Source organism: Gavia stellata, chromosome 18, assembly GCF_030936135.1.
Source record: "Gavia stellata isolate bGavSte3 chromosome 18, bGavSte3.hap2, whole genome shotgun sequence".
In the NCBI taxonomy this organism is placed as follows: domain Eukaryota; kingdom Metazoa; phylum Chordata; class Aves; order Gaviiformes; family Gaviidae; genus Gavia; species Gavia stellata.
Genome location: NC_082611.1, coordinates 5,946,966 through 5,968,979, shown reverse-complemented (window position 1 = coordinate 5,968,979; position 22,014 = coordinate 5,946,966). Strand labels below are relative to the sequence as shown.

Genomic DNA, 22,014 nt, shown 5'->3' with positions numbered 1-22,014 from the left:
CCTTTTCCCGTCGCGCTCGAGCTGGGAGCGCGCGGCCGGCCCGGCCCGGCACCGACCCCCATGCAGGACACCGAGGAGAGCCCGGCGGCCGCCGCGCCGCCCGACGCGCAGGGGCCCGGGGAGGAGCCCGAGCAGACGGACGGGCCCCCGCCGCCGGCGGAGCCGCCGCAGCAGCAGGAGGAGGAGGGAGAGGGGCAGGAAGAAGAAGGCGAGTCTGAGGCGCCGCCGGGGCCCCCCGAGCCGCCGCCGCCCGCCGCCGAGGAGCCGGCTGCAGCCGCCGAGCCCGAGCAGCCGCCGCCTCAGCCGTCCTCGCCTCAGCCGCCGTCCGGCCGCGAAAGCCCCGAGAAAGCGGAGGCGGAGCCCGAGGCCGAGCCGCCGGCCGGGGCCGAGCCCGAGGCCGAGCTAGCGGCGGAGGCCAAGACCGAGCCGCCGTCGGAGGCCGAGCGGCCGGCCGAGCCCGCCGCGGCGCAGGAGGATGGGGAGGCCGCGCCCGCCGCCCCGGTGGAGCCCGAGGACGAGATTTCCTTCAGCGATCCCGAGGACTTCGTGGACGACATCAGCGACGAAGGTGCGGGGAGCGGGCGGCGGCGCCTGGGCCTGGTCAGGCCGGCCGTGAGGGGAAGGGAGGGGCCGCGGGGAGGCGGGAGCGCTCCGGCGGTGGGCCCCGGCCCTGCCCGCCGGGAAGGAGCGCTGGGGAGGCCGCAGCTGCCCCGGGCCGAGCCGGCCGGTGCTGTGCAGCCCGCCGCTCCCGTGGCCGTGTCAGGGGGCGCGGGCAGCGGGTGCCTGGGGTGCCTTGTGTACGAGCGGTGCCTGGTCGTACCATCCCGGGAGAGTGCGTGGGGAACGGGGTCCTCTGCTTGGAATCGCTCCCCTTCCCGCGTCCCTGTGGGCCTGGCAGCTGGCTCTTCCCCTGCGTGCCGTGGCGGCCTCTCCGGCGTGGTAGGGGACTGCTCGTAATGCTAAGTACACGTCTTCATCGCAGCAGTGTTTCTTAAATGAGCCTTCTTCTGGTGTATCTGTGCACCGCACAATACCGTTTAGTTGCTGTTCTTAAAGTTACTATTAAGCTTCTAGTATTGATCTGTGGACTACCCTCACAAAGCGGAATCATCAACTTCTGTGGTTTCTCTTTGCCTCCATTAGTTAAACTCAATTATAAAACCAGAATTTTTCAATTGTTGACCAGATGTTTACAAACTAGATTTCATCATTCTGTTTTTTCCATGCATCTAGAGTGAAATCTATTGACAAAATAGTGTGGGTTTGAGAAGAGTTACTGCTCATAAAGATGTGATGTAGGTACTTTGTGACAAGAAAATATGGAAAAACATTTCTGGCAGTTGAAAATTCAAACTGAGAGTCTTTTAAAAGTATTGGATATTGACAGTCTTAAAATGGCTAAGCCATTGTGTAATTGCATAGGCAATCAAAGGAATACCTAATTTTGGCATGCAGGACTTAGGACTCCATTTTAGTATTTTTCAGATAAACCTTTCTCGATAAATCATCTCAGTTCTTGAATATCAAAAGTACTTATTTTGCCAATACTTGTTTTAGCATATGTGCTGTTGTAGGTTCTCACGTACGTGTATCCTACATGTTGTAGGGTCTTATGTTACATGTATCAAAACTGGAAAAAAGTTTCTTTAAAGCATATGGTTGTTTGTATGTCAGTTGGTTATTTCAATTGACAGTGGAATACAGGTGATATATGTACCTTTTAGTGTTCCCGTCCTGTGTTCAGCTTAATGTAACAGCAGAAAAATATCTTAGATTAAGAAAGTGTTTGCTATTCTCAGTTTAGTAGTCTGTATAGCTCTTTGAACTTGTACGTTTGTTTCTTAAAGAGACTTTAGCAAAATTGTCTGCAAGTACGTAGTTGGATTCTTTTTGTTTAGGTGTTTGCGTGATACACTTTGTCTACGCCTAGGATTATTATGTTCATTTCTGTCTATTCAGAAACTAGACATATTTTCCATCCTCACCTATTTTATTGTTAAGGATTAATTTGGTTGACTTCTCAGCTGTATGAATAATACAGTGTTAATGTCTGAATTAGTGTTTAAGTTTAGTCACTCTTGCTGGTCTGGCTTTCCAGCCGTGTGTTACTTCTTGAGCTTCTTTATTCATTTCCCCTTGTCCCAATGACTCCCCAAGGAGAAAGGCAGTCCATCAGTGTCACTGAGCCAAGGCTATTTCAGTGCTTATGATAACATTACATTTTCAGGAACACCTTTGAGCTGGACTAGTCTTAGGATTGGACCATCTCAGATGCATTACTTACAACTTTTTTCTCCAGAATGGTGTTGGCATGGCAGAGCAGCTGATCCAAGTTCAAGCAGGAAAAGGGATGTGTCAGATAACCACTTAGGTGCAATGAAGCTTTAGTTCAGATGATGATAGTGGTCCTTAAAATACTGCCAGCTGAAGATAGCTGTGTACCCACCACACCCTGCTTCTCTTGTGGGTGGAATAAGAGCTGGCTAAACCAGCTTCTCATCCTTTGAAGATTCCTTTGTTCACAATTTTGAAGTTAAGGTAGAGGAAGAGTACAATGTAGGTATTTTGTCTTTAATCTGTTACAGTTTTGATTCAGTACGGGGTATCGTATTCTTGCACATGAATCTAAATACTCATTCATTGGTTTGTCTGTAGGCCTGCAAAGTCTTTTGTAAGAAGTGGTTATGAAAAAATGACTAACAGAACCTAAAAAATTACCCTTTTGTGTGTTTTTTGTGTTTGTGGTGGTTTTTTTCTTGTAGGCTTCTGTGGAAATGTCCTTTTGAGACATGCTTTCATTTTATATGCAGGGAAAATCTAAGATATGGGATTATAGGGTAAATAAGAAATTTACATGTTATTTTACTGTGATACCAGATTTTTAAATTCCTCCTTTCAATCCTTACAATTTTTGTAGGCATAGCAGACACTTCACTGCGTGTGTCCTAAATCCTAGGCAGGTGATTACCTATCCACAACTTCAGTCAGCTACCTGGAGAATGGCTTACTCCTGAAAGAGTATTTTAAGACCCAGTATATAGTAGGAAGTTAACTTGCAGCAGTCATCTGTGTTCTTCTCTTCTGGATCTGTAACAGCTGGAGTCAGCTTTCAGCTTTGCAGCAAAAAGTTAAAGAAGGAGGGGAAGGCGGTCCAAAATGCCTTCCGTAGTAACTTAAACCGCTTTTAGTCTGTCTGGTAGAAAATACTGTCTATGGAGTGATTCCCAAGCCACTGCTGCACTTTTGGAAGAAGCTGGGTTTTTGCAGTATGTTCCATTTTTCTTCTACATCTTTGCCTACCTATTTGTTCCAGGTAGTGCTCTTAAAGTTGTCATTGTCTGTGGTTGTGCTTATTTGGGCTAGTGTCTCTCTCTTCCTGTGAAGTTTTTTGCTCATCCTCAGTGATCTGTATGGTTTTGTGCTATCAGAATATCTGTTGTTACCTCAAGGGTCTTTTATGAACTTTTCCTGTGCTTGAGTTTTTTTTCTTTTCACAATTTTTAGTCTGCTGGTCCCCACTAAGGGCTCCCTTCTAACTTGTTTCTCAAACATTCACTTCTAGCAAGTCCTCCTGCTTTTCAGTAATCAGTTGTACACTGTTCACTGTTTGACTTGCTCTGAAGCGTAAAGGTGGTCTTAGCCATTTTTGAAGAGTTGCTACAAACTAGTGAATAGTTGCTATAAATGGGAGAAGTTTGTGGGTATAATCTAAAGTGTGCAGAGTAAGTAAAATGATGCAACATGGAGGATTAGTCCTCTAACCTCTTCAGCTTTCTTTAGTTACTACCTACCATTAATAGTAGGTTTTCACGATTTCTGCGTCTTTGTTTTTATTATACAAGTTAGAATCTTTTAACTTTCTGTTTGTAATTCCTACATGCACATGGAGAGCATCTTTTTGGGTAATAAATACCACAAACAACATTCTGTGGGTACTACGTAATCTTGGTGGTGATAGCATCTATTCATGCATAAACTTTTGTGAAGCATATTGCCCCGAATCAGGGGAAAGCGTCACATGTAATAACCTGTTGAAGCTTAAAGTTATAGAAGGCCAAAGTTTTTTGGTAGTTTGAAATTCAAAGTAAGCATATTTCTTCACTGCTAGAGGTCTTTCATGTGGTGTTTCTGGGCAGAATAATTTCTGGAATTCCAAAACCAGCAAAATTCTGTAAAAGAGTATTCAAAATATCAACACATCTAACACCCTTTTTCATTTGTTCTCATATTTTAAATGTTTCTACATGTGTTTGGATTTTTTTCTCCTGGTCTGTAAATACTGTATATAGTCTGACTCTCCAAATTTTATCTTTATATTCTAATTCAGAAGTACAGTGGCATGTGCTTAATTTCTGTCTAGTCTTGCATTTTATCGTGGTCTTCACGTAAGCTTAAAACTTACTGCAGATATGCATGTATATTTTTCCTATTTATATGGCAGGTGTGAAACTTTGCCATTCATTTCAGCACATTTGGCTTTTTTGTTAGCAGAATGTCTATTCCGGTCCATTTAAGTACACAAAACTAAAAACATCAATAAAACAGAAATAATCTGCCACTTCTAACTGATGTTTCTTTAGCATACAATAATGCAATGGTGTTAGTAAGTTGTAGGGGCATGACCGATTACACCATGAAACAACCAGTAATCTAGCCAAGAATTAAAGTATATGTTTGAATGGGATAGCTAAGATTAGTGTGGGATTTTATTCCTGGAAAGGTTTGAAAATAACCTTAGGTTAAAGTTATTTGAGATTGTTTGGATATCCTTGTCTTTAGCAATTCTAGTTCAATCCATGGAGAACTGAATCATTGATGTAATTTTTCTGACTCTTGGATCTACGGGTCAGTACATTCCTGTAGTTAGGTAATGTTAGTTTGAGAAGTGTGTTTAAATCTGTACGTTACCAATGAGGTTTAGTTGGTGGATACAGAGCAATCTAATAGAATTGACTTGAGGAATAGATTGAAGTTAATAGGTCTAGAACTCTACAGAATGTATGTCTGAAGTCTACCACATAAAGGTAATGCAGCATTGTTGTTGAAACTCAGGATTTTGTGCACAACTTACAGGTGTACTTTGTACCTTTTAACCGTTTTCATTCCAGTGCGCGGTATGCAAGCCACAGCTGCAGAGTTACACAGAAGGGAGAACATTCAGAATGACTGTAAGGGAAGTGTCAATGATATTGTAAGCAATCTCTTCCCAGCAGCAGGAAGCTTGAAGCTGACAGTGCAGGGACTGAACAACCATCCCACCAGCAAATAATCTCAAAATTTGTAAGATGGTATAGGAAAGGGGAATTAGTGTGGTTGAAGAACATCCAGAGTATGAAAAGGTGTGTGCTTGTCTTCACTTGCTGCATGTTTAAATATGGCTTTAAGTGTCTTGTCTTAGACCTTTATTTTTGTGTTTTTAATTAAAGGTTTAGATGGAGTGTGAGTTCTCAAACATAATTATAGTGATGCTAAGACATCCAGAGCTTCCAGTGTGGCAGATAGTTTTGAATTATGCTAAAACTCAGGTCATTTGGGAGGGAAGTACATGTTACGTTTTTTTATCAAAGTCATCTGATTATAATTTGAGCAAGGCTACTAGTCAGAGCTTGGGTAGTAAATCTGACAGTTTTCTGCTCTATCATCAATTTTCAGGACTTCGTGAGCCAGTTCCAACTCCTGAAGCGAGCCAATAGTTCAAGTTTTGATGTCCTCAATGTAAGGTTATTCTTTAAGAAACACTTCAAGAGTTAGCTGCTTGAAGTTTATCAAGAAACTGCATAATCTCGCCTCTTAGCAAGGAAGTACTGTTGGAGTGTTGTATATTCACTTCAGTTGTTTCTCGGATAGAACGTTCATTCACTACCAAGTTTAAGTGATTCTTGAAATTTCCTGAAATTCAAAGTCTTCCTGTTCTCTTACTATCACTGTTCTTTTAATCTTTCTGTCTTCTTTCTGCCTTCCTCCTTAATGATGTAGACTGGTGCCTTAGTTTCTTGTATGCTTTTTCTTTGCAGAATTACTTGGTGACGTACTGAAAGATCAGCCGCAGGAAGCAGATGGAATTGACTCAGTAATTGTCGTGGATAATGTTCCCCAGGTTGGACCAGACCGACTTGAGAAACTGAAGAATGTCATCCACAAAATATTTTCCAAGTTTGGTAAAATTATCAATGAATTTTATCCAGAAGCAGATGGGAAGACAAAAGGGTAAGTCGTGATAAGTCCTATTGGAAATAGGATTGAAACACTTCTCTGACTTGTCCTTGATTATTAGTGTCAATACTTTATGGCCAGTTTTTATGGTGACCTTGTAGTCATGCTCATCACTTTCTTCTATCTTAGTCTGTACAATCCTGACATCTTGTCTCTGTGACAAACAGAAGTTCCTGAAGGAGCTGGGAAGCTTAATAGCTCATTACGCTACCGTGTGTGTGGGGATTAATTATGGAAACAGTTTAGCTGGGTTTGGAAGACAAATTTCTGTGCAGTACTAAATGAGGTTTTTTGTTAACTTTCTGCCATGGCTAATAAATATGTTAAAGATCTATTTTAGTTAAAAACTTAGTAGCAATGGATGTACTGTTTATTGCAAAATGGACTGTCAATATTCTATCTCTGGTTGCTGGTGCTTATGCTTACATTAGTGACTCCCGCTTCCTGAAGTTCAGTGAGCTCTTCCTGGGACCCTTTTCCCCTTTGCCAAGTTCTGATCCCTGTTTTTCGTTAACTGCAGCATCTGAAATTGAGAAGAAAGCTAACGAGAAATGATCAAGCCCAAAGAGAAAGAAAGTTTTAGGGAGAGAAGCCAGGCAAGAATCAGTCTGATAAATGTGAGATTTTACTGGGTCTTGTTAACTGTGGTTCGAGTAGCATACATTCCTGAGTTTGGGAGGAATCATAAAAGCATTAAAAAAGTGGGTTCTCTGGAGTGGAGGGATTGTTGGTTCTGTAAGGTCAGTGTGAGAAGCATAAGAAAATTATTCTCTCTCTCTCTGTTCATGCCTCTCTTTGAGGCAGTGTCTGACAGTCTTCAGGATACTGTTAATTTTAAGTCTGCTGGGCTACAGGCTAGGTTCTACTAGTGGCAAGAAGGAAGCTGAAGGATATTCAATGTAACTGAAAAACAAGAGTGGTGTGTTGAGATGCCTATGACCGCAAGATATACAATTTCTAAACAGGATCTGTCATTTAGCTGGAAAGAGCTGCGTACTTAGCCTGCCTGTTACTAGCTCTCATTGTTGTTCTGTGTTGCACTGAACTTGCATTCATCACTTAGTCCAGCGCATTTACAGAAAGGATATCAGTTTAATTCAAGTCAAGCCTGTACAGCTAAAAAGCATATATGTGCCTGTGGCCAAAATGGAGATTAACTGCTTTTGACCCTGATTGGTTAGGGACAAGACAAGAAGTTATTTTTGTAGATGCTCTGTACTGAGTTCTTTGTTCATCCCCATTGTTTCTTTTTAATTTTATTTATTATAAGCCTGTTATGTAACTTCCTACTTTCGTCTTCCTTCATTGTAGGTACATCTTTCTGGAGTACATGTCTCCGTCTCACGCAGTGGATGCTGTGAAGAACGCAGATGGATACAAACTGGATAAACAGCACACTTTCAGAGTCAACCTTTTCACAGACTTTGATAAGTGAGTGCAGCTGTCCGTGTGTATCTTTAGATTTTGGGATTCTAATCAAGAGTGCCAGCACAGAGTGTAACCAATCAAATTGCTCTTTCAGGTACATGACAATCAGTGATGAATGGGAAATCCCTGAGAAACAACCATTTAAGGATTTGGTAAGGATTTTTTCGAAAAGTGGAAAGAATATCCAGCATAATATGAAATGATTATTTCATTGCTGGAGTGTTCATATGAAAACAGAAATGATGTGTTAGTAGTGTTGTTAAAGTAGCAGCAGTGATTGTGTGCTCCTGTTCCTTCACTCTCACTGTCATGAAGTGACAGGAGGAACTTAGTGGTTCTGCTTAGTAGTTCCACATAGGGTAAAACTTAAGAGGAAGTAATGATTTTGCACAAGTCATTTAAAAATAGAATTTTGAAAGCATCTTCTTATATTTTTAAATTTTTGAGGCAAATGTCTGTGTTTGTTACCACTGGCTTTGTAAAAAGTCCTGTGGAGGAAGGGATGGTTTTAAAGAAAAAAAAACCCACAAAAACCAAACACCAAGAATCCCCTTAAGTTATTTTAGGCAAGAAGTGTTAAACATCATCAACCCACCTTGACAGTGCACCTTTTTATGATCTGTTCTCTTAGCCTCCAGCAACCAGTAGTTTGAATTACTTAATTTCACTTTAAAAACTTGTTTGCAATGGTAAGACTCCAAAGTTGCACACTCTGTGTAAGACTGACTTCCACCTGCCAGGTAGATATTAATTTGGGGAACTTATCGTCTTAGCCTTCGACTTACTAATAATATTTTTGCTTTTGATTTTCTTAGGGGAATCTCCGATACTGGTTGGAAGATCCTGATTGTAGGGATCAGTACAGTGTGATCTTTGAGTCAGGAGACCGGACCTCCATTTTTTGGAATGATATCAAGGAACCTGTTCAAATTGAGGACAGAGCAGTGAGTGTCCTGGAAGTGCTGTACATTGCAGATACACTGTCAGTCTCATTCATTTTATGACATTTCAAGTTTTTTTCTTTTTTAAAGATATTTTTTCCCCCCATTGCTGAAATACTTTTTTCTTCCTTTTGAAGAGGAGTGGTGAAATTACATCCTTTAGAATTGGATTTAGCTGCTTAGGTAACATGAATGTGGAGTTAACTTGTTTGCGGTGTTGGGGGTTTTTTTTGTGTTTTTTTTTTTAACTGGTCCATGATGCCTATTAGTTTCCTTCATCTGTATATTACAGGTGATTCAGAAAGACCTGAAAATGCAAAGTCAGAGTTTGAGGAGTACTATTCATTAGAGCTGACTATGTGCTTAAGTATGCTGCTTTTGATCACTTTCTGCTTTTTTGCTGACCACAGAGGTGCTGAAGAGGAATAGCTGGTTTGCTAATAGCATATGAAAGGGAGAGTTAGTGTGCCTGTCTGCTGCAGGCAGTTGACTTGCTGAGAACTGTTGGTACCCAGAAGCGTTTTCTTTAATAACCATTATCATTACAGTAGAAAGAAGTTGGTTCTGGGATGCTGAGTAATTTTGCTCATCACCATAGTCACTGGCCATGGTCTATATTGCTGAAACCTCTCTAACATAGCTGAAAGTCAAGACCTGTATTGTTAAGAAATTTGGAATACTTACCCTTACTTCTGAGAAGAATATGTTCTTACCAGGGCTGAAAGACAGCAAGGAAACCTAAGCCTGTTAGGTGGATTTAACTGTTACTATACAAAGGTTGTTACTGTACCTGGAAAATGTTTTTGGTGATCAACAAGTTGAAAAGGTCTTGATTGATGGTTTTCAACCTGAAGAGTAAGTACTGTGCATTATGTGCATGAAATTAAAGTCGACAACTAGTCCAAGGTATCACTAATTCTGAGATCTTCACTTAGTAAATGGATTTGCAATATGTGATGCTACAAGCCACACATTAATTCTTTCCCCTTCAGGAATCCAGCATGAAATTAAACCTTTGTGTATACTTCTATTTTTTTAAAACCAGCGGTGGACAGAAACCTATGTACGTTGGTCACCAAAGGGTACCTACTTGGCTACGTTCCACCAGAGAGGCATCGCACTTTGGGGTGGAGAGAAGTTCAAGCAGATTCAAAGGTTTAGTCACCAGGGAGTGCAGCTTATTGACTTCTCACCCTGTGAAAGGTACAGAGTATGACATTGATTTGGGCTAAGGGATCAAAAACATGAAGCACACACATTCTGGCTGCTGTGCTTTCAAATCTCATGTAGTTGGGGTCTTCTGTTCTCCTTTGCCTTTGGAAGTACTGCTTTTCATGCATAAATCCTTCTTAGAATGAGTGAAACTCTGCCTGACTTTTCTTTGTCTTCAGGAAAGATGCTTAATCTGGAATAATTGGTCTACAAAACTGAGCTAACAAGTTTCCTCAAAGATGTTTTTGTCTCTAGGGAGAAGACCATATTTTTTTTCCTCTTTAGTTGGATGGGATGTCTTTAGTGTAAGATTTCTAGTTCTCTGAAAAGTTTCAACTGAGTAGCATCCTCCAAATCTGAAGCACTGAAATGAATTCCTTGAGCTTTCTTTAACATTAAAGAGCTCTTTAGAGACGGCTAAAATAATTTCAGGACCAAGATGCATCTTGTTTTGCTAGTTTTCAAGTAACATATTTGGAAGCAATTAGGATTTGTATTTTACTGTGTTAAAGAGAGATCATTTAAATGGAGAAGTCTAGCACACCTATAGTTCAGGTTGGCTAAGGTCAATGGATTTATATTTAGTTTTGAAACCAATGATGTTCTCGTGGCAAAACTGTATAGTAGGTAACAGTGTATTTGGTGAGATCCCCTCTCTTGTAACATCAATATGGGAAGACTTGCACATAAGTCTAGAATCTTTTCAACCAGAGGGATGCCAGGGAAATACTGTGTCTTGGAAGCTTTCTCCCCCTTTAGGATACTGTTCTTACTTTTCCCTCATCTCCCAAAAAATCCCATTCGAGAAACTGCTGTTTAAAAGTGCATTGTGTTTTTAAGTATTATTTGGATGAAAGCCTGCTTGTACTGACATTTTAGATGAAGTTCCGATAGTGAAATTGATTATTTCTTCTGTAGGTATTTAGTGACCTTCAGCCCTTTGATGGACACGCAGGATGACCCTCAGGCTATTATCATCTGGGATATTCTGACTGGGCAAAAGAAGCGAGGATTCCACTGTGAAAACTCAGCTCATTGGCCTATTTTTAAGTAGGTTGTGAAACAGAATTAGAGTAGAGAGAAGTAGTCCTAGACTTCATTTAATAAAAAGGTAGTTCCTAGCTAATATTATTTTTTTCTTTTTATTTGCTTAGATGGAGTCATGATGGTAAATTCTTTGCTCGAATGACTTCAGATACCCTCAGCATCTATGAAACACCTGTAAGTTCTTGCCTTTTTTTTGCATAACGCTTATTGCATTACAATGTCAGTCTTTCCCATGGTATCTATTTTAAAGGATACATTTTAATAATTCACTATAGAGCTGGGCTTAGAAGGGGAGAAGTCCATTTGCTTTTGTCTTGTTCTTTCCTGGGTGAAAAACTTTAGTTGAGTCTGACAGTAAATTTCACACCACACTTCTAGAAGGACTAGACAGCTCAATACTTACTTGTACTACTTAGAAGAGTCAATAGGATCAAGGTTATGTGATGCCTCCCAGTTCTCAGGAGCAGGTGAGTGCCAAAGTACCCAAAACACACTATAAATAGCAGCCTAATCTAGTCTGTTTTGCTTCTTCATTATAATTCAGGCTGCTGTACTCGTTAATTATCTACAGCAATCTTTATTTTATTTGTAATTGTGGTATACTTATGTTCGTAATAAAAATAGTGATACAGGATCTCCGAAAACTGTACACAATTTCCTAATTTATGTGCTCTAATAATAAAAGTAGAAGGTGTGTGTGTAAATATAAGAATATTACTAACTTGAAAATTCACACCTTTCTCTTCTTCTAGTCTATGGGTTTATTGGACAAAAAAAGCTTGAAAATCACTGGGATAAGGTGAGTCTATTCCTTTGTAAACGTAACTGCTCTCTTTAGTTGGAATCTTTGTCTGGGGCTTTGTTATGGTGAGGGGAACCTTCAGACTGACTAGAATAAATGGCCTCATATGCTGAAAGTCAAATTAGACAAACTGGCAAAAAGGAATGAAAAACTCTCCATTTATAGATGTCCACAGTTGACAGCTTCTGTGCTTTGAAATCCTCTTTGTGGTACTGCTTAATCCAGGGTCTAGCTTGAGAGTCCTGTTCCTTGTCTACAAAACCAAACTAGAGTGCAGTTTTTTTAGGGAGTATCTCTTAAAATTTATATGCTGGCTTAAAACAGTGTGCTGTATACTGCCTTTTGGCAAGGAATGGGTTTGGTTTTGTGCATGTCTGCACAACAGATGCTGATTACTGTGAGAGTTTTTGAGGTACCTCTCTGTAAAGCAATAAGAAAATTAAGTGTACCCAGGTGCAAGAAGATTGTCTCCAGTGTAACTTAATAGGGGTTTTTTTGCTCATTGGTTTAATCAGCCTGTTTCTTAGATCTTTGGCGGTTACGCTGGGTGTAACCCCTACTCTTCAGTGAAATGTACTGTTGTGATAACATTGGTCATATGGCAAGTTTAAATAGCAGGTTAAAAATCTGTTTTGGTGTGATATGTGTGAGGTTATTAAATTGTCCGCAGTCGCTTGTCTGTATCTGTCTTTGTTATTGAGAGTTGATGTTTGTCCAGCATTCAGATACAATGATGAAAATGGTTTCTGCTTGTAGTTTCTCTAACTAAAAATTAAAATGCCGTATTTGTAACTTTCTTCCTGTAGAGACTTCTCATGGTCTCCAGGTGGTAACATAATTGCTTTCTGGGTGCCTGAGGACAAAGACATCCCAGCAAGAGTGACTTTGATGCAGCTGCCTTCTAGACAAGAAATTCGTGTACGGAATTTGTTCAATGTTGTGGATTGTAAACTGCACTGGCAGAAAAACGGGGATTACCTGTGTGTGAAGGTAGACAGGACTCCCAAAGGCACACAGGTATGTGGATTCTGATTATATTAATAAAATTTGGTTGTATCTCATGCTGACACATCATTTTCTTACAGTACTGTCTTTTAGTATAGACAGTGTAAACTCTATGATTTCAAAGCTATTTTTCATTTTTCCATTTGAATTTGAGGCATTTGGAGAGCAAAATGTATGTAATGTTTGCGTCCAAAATTTGCTTTGACTTTAGTGGCATCCTAGACTTGGGTGAGAGCTATATGCCTCAGCTCTTTTCCTACTCACTATTAAGCTGTTGTTGAACAACCCATAGGTCACGGTGCACCATGTGCCATATGTTTATCTGTCTTAATTAAACTTCATAACAGTCTGAAAAGAAACAAATGTTTTTGTACAATTCTTCAGTTACTCTTTATCAGAACAGAAACATTTAGAATGTGTTCGGTGATGAGGTAGACTCTATTTTAAAGAAACAAATCTCGACTCAGTCTCTCATCCTATGTCCTGACAGGCTAATTGTGTAGTTGTCCTTCTATGCCTAGCAATAAAATTATTTGCCCTACTGCTTCTGTGCTTGATAATAAGCAGATCTTGGCATTTACAGGGAGTAGTGACCAACTTTGAAATATTCCGAATGAGAGAGAAACAGGTGCCAGTGGATGTGGTGGAAATGAAAGGTAATGCCAAGTATTTCCTTATTTTTGATATTTAACTTTTTTGAGTAGATGCTTGCGTGTTTCTTAGAAATTCCTGTCAACATGTGATGTAATTAGGAGGTTAACTCTTTTGACAGGAGCTACAGTATTCACGCTGCAGGGTTTCTCATGTAAAAATGACAAATCAAAACTTTTGTTGCTAGTCATGCTTGTGACTGACTTGAAAAATTACAGAATGAAAATCTTTTATTAATAAAGATGGTAGGGCTGATAGTAAGAGTGTATTCTGTAGAAGATGAGAGACATTGGAGCTATTGTTTGACTGAAACACTTGCCATAAGTCCCTGCATTTGCCTTATCAACTTGTGTTTTAAAAGGTAGTTTGTATGGCAAAGTCTGTTAACTGATGGGTTCCCTTTCTTCAGCCTCTTGGTTTTCTTTGGTAACTGCTTGAAATCAAAGCTTTGTATTATCTTTTGACAGAGTTTTGACCCCTGTTGTGTTTTTTTTGCTTTTGTGGGGTTTTTTGTTTTGTTTTTTTTTTTTTTTTTTTTACAGAAAGCATCATAGCCTTTGCTTGGGAACCAAATGGAAGCAAGTTTGCTGTGTTGCATGGAGAAACTCCACGAATTTCAGTTTCCTTTTACCACGTTAAAAACAATGGGAAAATAGAACTCATAAGTAAGTGACTGAAAAACAAGTGAAAGGTGTGGATACTAAGCATTTTGCATGGCAATAGATGCAGTAAACTCAAAATTGTGTGTGTCTGTGGTGGATAGTATGGCAATAAGTGCTATACCTGACATTGTATTCTATAAATCTAATTTTCTGGTGGCAGCTAAACTGTTTTTTCATTTCAAATCAGTCCAGGGTCTGGGAATAAAAGGCCTACAAGCCAGAATAATTTTGTGGCTTTGGGAAGTTCACGTGAGGTGATAGCACAGACTTGGCTCACTTTAGAAAAAATTTATTCCCAAGTTAGGTGTTGGGGTCTTCTGATACCCTTCTCTTCTTTCTTCTGCTAGCTTTGGATGTTCTGGTGCTACTGGGTTTTGTCTTTAGAAGTGTAGAGCTAAGGATTGTTGTTAGGACTTGCTTGCAGAGTTCAGAAGTGTCTTCAGGAACGGGTGGAGTTGGCTGGCTGTAAGCTAACTGATGGCATTGGATTGAGATCTTTTTCTGAATTTGTCTTGTTTCTTTCCAGAAACGTTTGACAAACAGCAGGCAAATACGATATTCTGGAGTCCTCAAGGACAATTTGTAGTGTTGGCTGGCCTCAGAAGGTGAATATTGCACGGGTTACTGAACACCAGATTCATTTTAAGGAGGAAAAAGATTAGAGTATTTCATCAAGAAGTGTTTGGTATCTCCATGGATGTTGCATTACTATGTAATCCTGATACAGCTTTGCAAAAGCAAAGGAAAAGAAGAGATGCAATTTCATGATGCAGCTTAGTCCTTTGCTATTTTTGCCACATCAAATGAAGAATGCGTTTTTCAACAGAAAAGTGATATTTAGATACACTTTTCAGCTGTTTCACTTAAATACTGACTCCCAACTAATCCAGTTTGCAACATGCACGTGGCTCTTACAATGCATTTGTTGTTGTCATAGCCTTGTGCTTCCTCATGGGCAATAACTCTTAATGACAAAGCTGTTTTGTAAAAGAATTATCAAGAAAGTTTACGTTAGAGCAAGTGAAAATGATACTTATTAACCAGTTGAGTAGTATTTGCCTTTACATGCTTTCAGACAAGTGCTGCTGCTCATCTTTATAAATCTATTTTTTTTCTTCAATCTTCACTACTTAAATATGTCTAAGCATATGATTGTTGAACTTTAGCTGTAACTTGCCTATAGTGTGTTTTCACTGTAACTTTAAAAACAGAAATAAAATGGGTTAAGGGTCACTGAACATAAAAATAAGTGACATTCTTGGATTTTTGTTTTTATTCATCGCATTGCTTTCTAGCCACAGAGACTGGTATGAGCCTGTCTCTTGGTTGCTGTGAAAATTTGTCTTTGTAGTGAGGACTTGTAAAGATGCAGCTTGTGAAATGCTTTTAAAAAAACAGTCTATACTAGTGTATAAAACAATCTGTCTTGTTTTGTCTTTGCAGCATGAATGGTGCCTTAGCATTTGTTGATACATCCGACTGCACCATGATGAATATTGCCGAACACTATACAGCTTCAGATGTGGAATGGGATCCTACTGGCAGATACATTGTGACTTCTGTGTCGTGGTGGAGCCACAAGGTACTAATTCTTTCTTTTTTTTTCCTTTTTTCTTTATCTTCCAGAGGTATTGGAAAGGGCTATTGGTTAGGAAGGGAAAATTGACACCTATCACTGATTATATGACTTAAAACCTGCACCATAGTTTCATACATTAATTTCTGAACATCAGTATTTGGGCCATTAGCTTCACCGGTTGTCCAAAATAAGTTCTGGAAGGGCAGTTCATGAGTCTAAACTGAGTGTCCTTTTTCTGAATTTTCATTATGTCTTTAGCAGTTTGAAACTTTTATCTCCTTGTGGTCCATGCAGAACAGCAGAATTTATTGCACTTGTCATTACTTTTGCATGATCCCAACCACTGCACTGTAATCTTCTCCTGTACAAGTATAGAATCTGAGACTTAAGAATATGATAGAAGGGCTGGCTTAGTTTCAAACTGTTGTGATCCTCCAGAAAGTAACTTCTTGCAAAGCTTCAGTAGAACAAGTATTTTGCTGAGGAGTTTGATTTGTACAAGGAAGACACTTACAAAAAGAGCACCCTGGTTCTGTTGACTAATGGTGCTGGTTTTATAAAAGACCCTTAAGACATAGAGTGAGGACCAGAGTGTTAAGTTACAGCTTATCTTGACTGAGAAGGTGCACTGTTCTTCCAGGTGGACAATGCATATTGGTTATGGACCTTCCAAGGCCGTCTGCTTCAGAAAAACAATAAAGATAGGTTCTGTCAGCTTCTCTGGAGACCACGACCAACTACCTTGCTCAGCGAGGATCAGATAAAGGTAGCGTATTCCACTCTTTCTGCTGACGTATAAAGCATATTTGGCTTATTCCCTGTTCTTGAGGGTGAGGCTTGAACAGTTACAAAATCATGCCTTTTGCCCTGAATTTGTGGAGGGAAAAAACCCAAAACCAACAACATATTGCCATAGGAGACTTCACTTCTAGGAATGACTGTAGATATTAACTGTTCTTTAAGCATAGAGTAGAAATGATGACCAGTTGTTCTTACAGTTAGGGTACAGTGAAAGGGTATAAAAATAACAAAATTGAATATAGCTGTCCAGGCTCACTAACTGCATGTGTACAGAAGCGTTTACATGATCTGTAAGCCAGAAAGAACAAACAAAATCATAGTGAGGGGGAATTGCTTAGAAGAGAGATGTTTTTCAAAAATGCAAAGCCTGCTTAGGCCTACTGAAGGAGTTCTTACAGAATATGATGGTTTCAATTGCTAGTCTGATATCCTAGTTGAAATAAAATTCCGTGTTTTACAGCAAATTAAGAAGGACCTGAAGAAATACTCCAAGATATTTGAGCAGAAGGATCGCCTGAGCCAGTCCAAAGCTTCAAAGGCAAGACACTTTTGGAATATAATAATGTAGATGTAACCTGTCCTTAGTTATTTTATAATGGCGATATGTAAGTTAAATTTCTCATATAACAAATATCTGTGTTCATTTGAATCTGATGTTTAGAGTTAGTTCCGATAGGTAGTTCAGACAGATGCTGCTAAACTTTCAGGTTAAACAGTAATTAATCTGAGGAGGCACTAGTGATTCCTCATTGAGCAAAGGTGGTAAAATTTTGGGGTTCTTGGTGACTTGCTGTATTAGGTAGTCTTTAAATTAAGAAAAGCTCTTTAAATTAAAAAAAAAAAACAAACCCTCACCAAACCAGCTTTTTGATTACATAAGGGAAAGATCTTTTTTTCTTTTAAGTCAGTAGGAAGTATGTTCATGAGAAGAAAAAAAAAGTTTGACCTTCTTACAAATGCATGCCATGTGGATTTGATTTATTGGGGAGGTTTAACGACTTCTTCCTGCCTCTGTAGGAGCTGGTGGAAAGGAGACGTACGATGATGGAAGAGTTCAGAAAGTACCGCAAGATGGCACAAGAGTTATACATGGAGCAGAGGAACGAGCGTTTAGAGCTTCGAGGAGGTAAGCCACACATAGTACTTGTAAAGACTTGCTACTGGATAACTGCTGCTGCTTACAAAATAACTACCCTGTTCTGGGGGTTGATCCACTTCTCTCCCTCCATTTCCTGCCAAAGCTAGTCCCATGTTCTCTGAAGGTTATTTATACCTTTTATCCTGAATCACTACAGATCTCAATTTTTTTTTTTTTTCACAGAAGAGAGCTCAAATATTGCTGGCTGCCAGATCTTGGTATCTATGTTTTACCTCACCTCTTTATGCTTCAAGGCAAGCATTGGCTTGACCTTGAGACAAGACTGTGAAGAGATTCGGGTGTTGCATTTAACCAGAAAATCCTGTGGTGGGAGACAGTAGTGCTTGTTTGTCATTTAATGAATTTAGCATGTCCTTGTTATGATTTAAAGTACTAAATACCTCTTATTTCACTGCTGGTTTACAGACCGTTTGTGCCAAGAGCATCAAATCTTTCCCTTGCTGCCTTGTTTGATCCATTCAGCATTAATGTTTTCTCCATTCCAGGGGTAGACACAGATGAGCTGGACAGCAATGTTGATGACTGGGAGGAGGAGACTGTTGAATTTTTTATCAATGAAGAAATTATTACCCTTGCTGAACCAGAGTGATTAATAAAACTGTGGTAAGATAGCGTACCTCTCAGTAGAGAGAAAGTTTCTCTGTCAGCTGTTGCTATAGATTTAATAGTTTGCTTGAGAAAATTAGGTCTGTTTGTTGCAGGAGTGAATGTGTTATTTTCAGAGTTTGTCTTCTCTGTGGCTAGAGGGGACAAACAGAATCTTTTTTTTAAAAAAAAAAAGTAATCACAGACAGTCAGATTTATGAGCTGTATTGAGCAGAATACTGTGTATGTTCCTGCTTTGTCATGTTTAGGACTTCACTTAAGGGGAGACTGGAAGTATGCCTTTTGCAGCTCTAAGTCACCCAACAACTCTTTAGCCTCCAGATATCTAAGGAGTCGAAGTAAAATACGAGCAGTACCCCTCTTGTACCTGTAGAAAAAATTAATAGCCTTGATACCTTTGAATATAGTTGGATCTGGCTTATCTTGTCCCATACACGGGAAGTCCTTTTATGGAAGGAAGAGGGAGAGAAGCTGCATAGTGTCTGCATTTAAACAAATGTTAATTTAAGAACAGGTGAAAAACATGCTTTTGTAGCCTTTCAGCAGCTAGCATCTGTGGTAAGGTTGAGCTGTTTGTATAAAAGCACAGTAACTAACTCATCTCTCTTTTCCTTTTCTGCAGCACCACCATATCTTGTGCTGAAAAGAAGTTCGTTCATTTTCAGAAAGCCTACATCAACTTTGGAATTTTTAATCCATATTCTTGCACTCTAGAAGGGTGGATGCACCAGATTTTCTCCATTCTGACACATTGTAGTGCCTTTAAGTCTTGCTGCCTGCTGCAGTGAGATACTGGAAAGGCGCTGCTTTTAAATTTTTATTCCTTTTTTTTAGGGTTTGATTTTTTTTTTTTTTTTTTTTTTCTTTTTAAATCCACTACTACTAGTATTTACTTCCTGACTCCCGTGCAGTACTTACCAACTGGCAGTTTCTGACTATTGCCAGTGAGGTGAGATTCATCAGTGCACCTCTGTCTTACACACACGCACGATGTTTCTGTTTCAGGACTCTTTCTATGTCCCGAGTGCATGGACAGGTGTTCATTTTGTTTGGGGAAAAGTCAACAGAACCGTTTTTCGTATGATGTGTTTTAGTGTGCTGAAGCAGCACTACAGTGGGCTATATCCTCCTCCTTTCAGATTGTGAAAGGATGTCTCCCTCAAAGAGCTGAATATGGAAATAAAAGCAGACCTATACTAAAACCAGGCTGGCTACGTGTTGTTTGTACGGAATCTTTCCCTGAATGATGATAGTCAGACATACCCATGGTAATAAGAGTGCATTTGCTATATTGACTATATGGTTGCTTTGGATTTCTCTTAATCGCAATTCCTTATGGCTCTTCTGGTTTTGTGTTGTGGTTTGTTTGTTTGTTTTTTACAGTGATGGTATTGCTCATTAATCTGAGAAGTTGACCACTGTAATGGAGTGACTAGAAAATGAGTGGATTTCCTAAACTGTTTGCAAACTGATAATAGCCTCAGGAATTACTGGATTAATCTAAGTCTTACTAGTGAACATTGCAAACTTTCAGAGAAGTCTGTATACACATGCCTTAGGCTCCCTGTTGCAGTACCTAGTTTCATTTCTAAAGCCCGCTGTGCTGAGAGGGGAAAAGTGTATTTAAAGCTGGTGGAGCAACTTCTTGTATTTGTATTTATGAGTAGAAATTCTTTTCTGGACATTGTCAGAGCAGTGAAAGAGATTGCTGGCCTGCCACTTGCCCTTTGTGGGGCAGAGGAGAATGAGGATGTTCCTGTCTCCTCTCCTGGACTTGCCAGTGAAATTGCTAATGTGAGCCCTCTTGACTGGCTCTTTCTAAACCCTGAGCTCACTTACATAGTGGAAGACAGAGTACCCTTTGGGCAAAGGGTAGCCCCACTCAGCTGGAGGCAGCCAAGGGACAGTAATGTTTTTAGCACTGGCTTTTCTTTGTCCTTAGGTGAACTTGCTGTGATAGCAAATGCATGAACCCCTCAGTTAACTTCTGTGTTCTCTTCACCAGAAAGAGTCTTCAAAACAGTTGTTCCATAATGATGGTATTGGCTTAGTTTCAATAGTTCACTCTTAAACCAGCAGGTGGTTTTTTCAGAAGTCTATATTACCAGTTTCCAGTTTTCTGCATTTGTTCATTCATAATGTATGTATACAGATACCTAGGTAGTTAAAGTTTGTCCACGATATTGATCAAGCTCATCTCTCAGCTGGACTGGAAAAAATACTTTCCTGCAAAACAATGCAGAAGAACTTCTGGCACATCGAAGTTCTCCAGTAATGGCTTGGACTTCTATAGTAGGAATCATTTTATTTACCCTTTAGCTATGAAGAGCTGACTTCTCAACCATTTTCTAAGTTATGAATTGAGTTGAAGGTTTTTTGCCCGTCTCCGTCCAATGACGTTTTAATAGGCTACTGTGTTTTATTCCTGGCCATTTTCACAGTAAAGAAACGTAATGCTGGTGTTAAATGAATTGAGTTCTCTTCTAAGATGCTTCTCTGAAGTGTGGATCATCAGTGAGCAAAAAAAGAAAATAAAAAACACCAAAAAATGGCAACCACCCAAAACTTGATGTTCCTGTGGGAGCTTTGGAAGCTGACAAGATGTTGTCCTGACCAGCAGTTAAGGCCTCTTCTCATCTGTTACACTGGCATTTCTGACACTTCTCCCTTCAATTACTGTTGTTTTTCTGTAGTGTTTCTTCAAATGCTTTTTGCAAGTTAAGTGCTACTGAAATTGCTTTATAGGTATGTATTTGGTAAACTAGACTATCTGGCCTATCTCAGAATAACATAAGGAGTTGTAGTAGGCAGGAAGGATCTTGTTGGATTGAATCCATGTTGGTTTGTAGCTTCAAGTGCTCTATGCCACTGTTTTCAGCCTGTGGCCCTTACAGGGGTTTCCCAAGGATGGTCAAAACAGAAGCAGGTTTGTAGGTACTGTATGGAGAGATGTATGGGTGGGGAAAAGCTTCCAACAGCAGTTGTACCTCCACTGAATGTCTTCAAGGGTCCTGAATTTGGGCGGGGAGGGAGGGAAACAAACCTTAAGCATAAAGTAGGATAGTATCTCTCACTGTGTTTGTTAAAGTATTGTCTTAAGTATTTTTAATGATCATTCTTAAATAGCAAGATTTACTGGAACAATTCATATAATCCTGGGCTAGTCTTCACTTTCACAGTCTTTATTTATTCCGAATTCTAAATACCTCATGACCTTTTAACCATCTACAGTCCTTAATGCAAACTTCATAGAGCAAGTTTTGTTCACTTGCTGTACTAAGTTTTAACTTCTTAAATTCTAATACTTTTTAATAAAGCCTTACTGTAACTTTTAGGAGCTTTGACTCATTTACTGTCAATGAAGACAAAAGGTGATCCTGTGTTTTTTTTAATAGGTTGTAATGAATGGACTGACAATTAGAATACTGAAGGATTGCCTTCCTTGAATGTAGGAGTCACGAAATGCCACTGTGAGTGAAGTGACAATAAGGTGGAAGTTTGCACTTAGAGAGGTAGCAAACTGTTCCCTGACTGTCTCGATGGCTCTTGTCAGTTCTTGTGCAAGACTGGAGGGGCCAGGGTGCTGCTTCTTCAGCTTTTGGTGGAGCCATGAGCCCCTGTACCTGGTTAACCTGGTTGTGCTGCATGTTTGATCCTAGGGGAAGGAGAAATCTGGCATCCTAGGCAAAATATGAGGCCTGTGCCTTGCTCATCAAGGGTGTATGCAGATGGATTTGCATGTAAAGAATTAATTTGGGCTTGCAGGTGGGTAATTTTGCTTATCCTGACCCCTTTCACCATGTTCCGTGCAGGGTGCAGTAGTGGCACACTGCTTCCTGCAGCCTGGAGCAGCAGAGAGCTGCTGCAGCCCCTTTCTATGCTGGGGCTCAGCGTTTCACTGCTGCCTC

At 40.0% G+C, this 22,014-nt stretch overlaps 1 protein-coding gene across 1 annotated transcript; it reads left to right on the top strand.

The window, feature by feature from the left end:
- Window positions 1–60: 60 nt before the first annotated feature.
- EIF3B (eukaryotic translation initiation factor 3 subunit B) lies at window positions 61–19,302 on the top strand. The gene is made up of 19 exons (XM_059826231.1): window positions 61–568; window positions 6,015–6,207; window positions 7,525–7,644; window positions 7,736–7,793; window positions 8,457–8,585; window positions 9,628–9,785; window positions 10,713–10,844; window positions 10,949–11,015; window positions 11,594–11,640; window positions 12,450–12,660; window positions 13,232–13,304; window positions 13,842–13,964; window positions 14,488–14,566; window positions 15,405–15,543; window positions 16,181–16,306; window positions 16,802–16,879; window positions 17,359–17,467; window positions 17,986–18,103; window positions 18,729–19,302. The coding sequence occupies exons 1-18, from the start codon at window positions 61–63 to the stop codon at window positions 18,087–18,089; spliced, it is 2,454 nt and encodes an 817-aa protein (XP_059682214.1). The 3' UTR covers window positions 18,090–18,103; window positions 18,729–19,302.
- Window positions 19,303–22,014: the final 2,712 nt, after the last annotated feature.

What these genes read in the sequence shown, in the direction of transcription:
- EIF3B (XM_059826231.1), top strand. Translation starts at nt 61, where the DNA reads ATGCAGGACACCGAGGAGAGCCCGGCGGCCGCCGCGCCGCCCGACGCG. An exon ending in GGACGACATCAGCGACGAAG is followed by an intron (nt 569 to 6,014) that starts GTGCGGGGAGCG and finishes TTTTCTTTGCAG; the next exon opens with AATTACTTGGTGACGTACTG. An exon ending in GCTCATTGGCCTATTTTTAA is followed by an intron (nt 10,845 to 10,948) that starts GTAGGTTGTGAA and finishes TTATTTGCTTAG; the next exon opens with ATGGAGTCATGATGGTAAAT.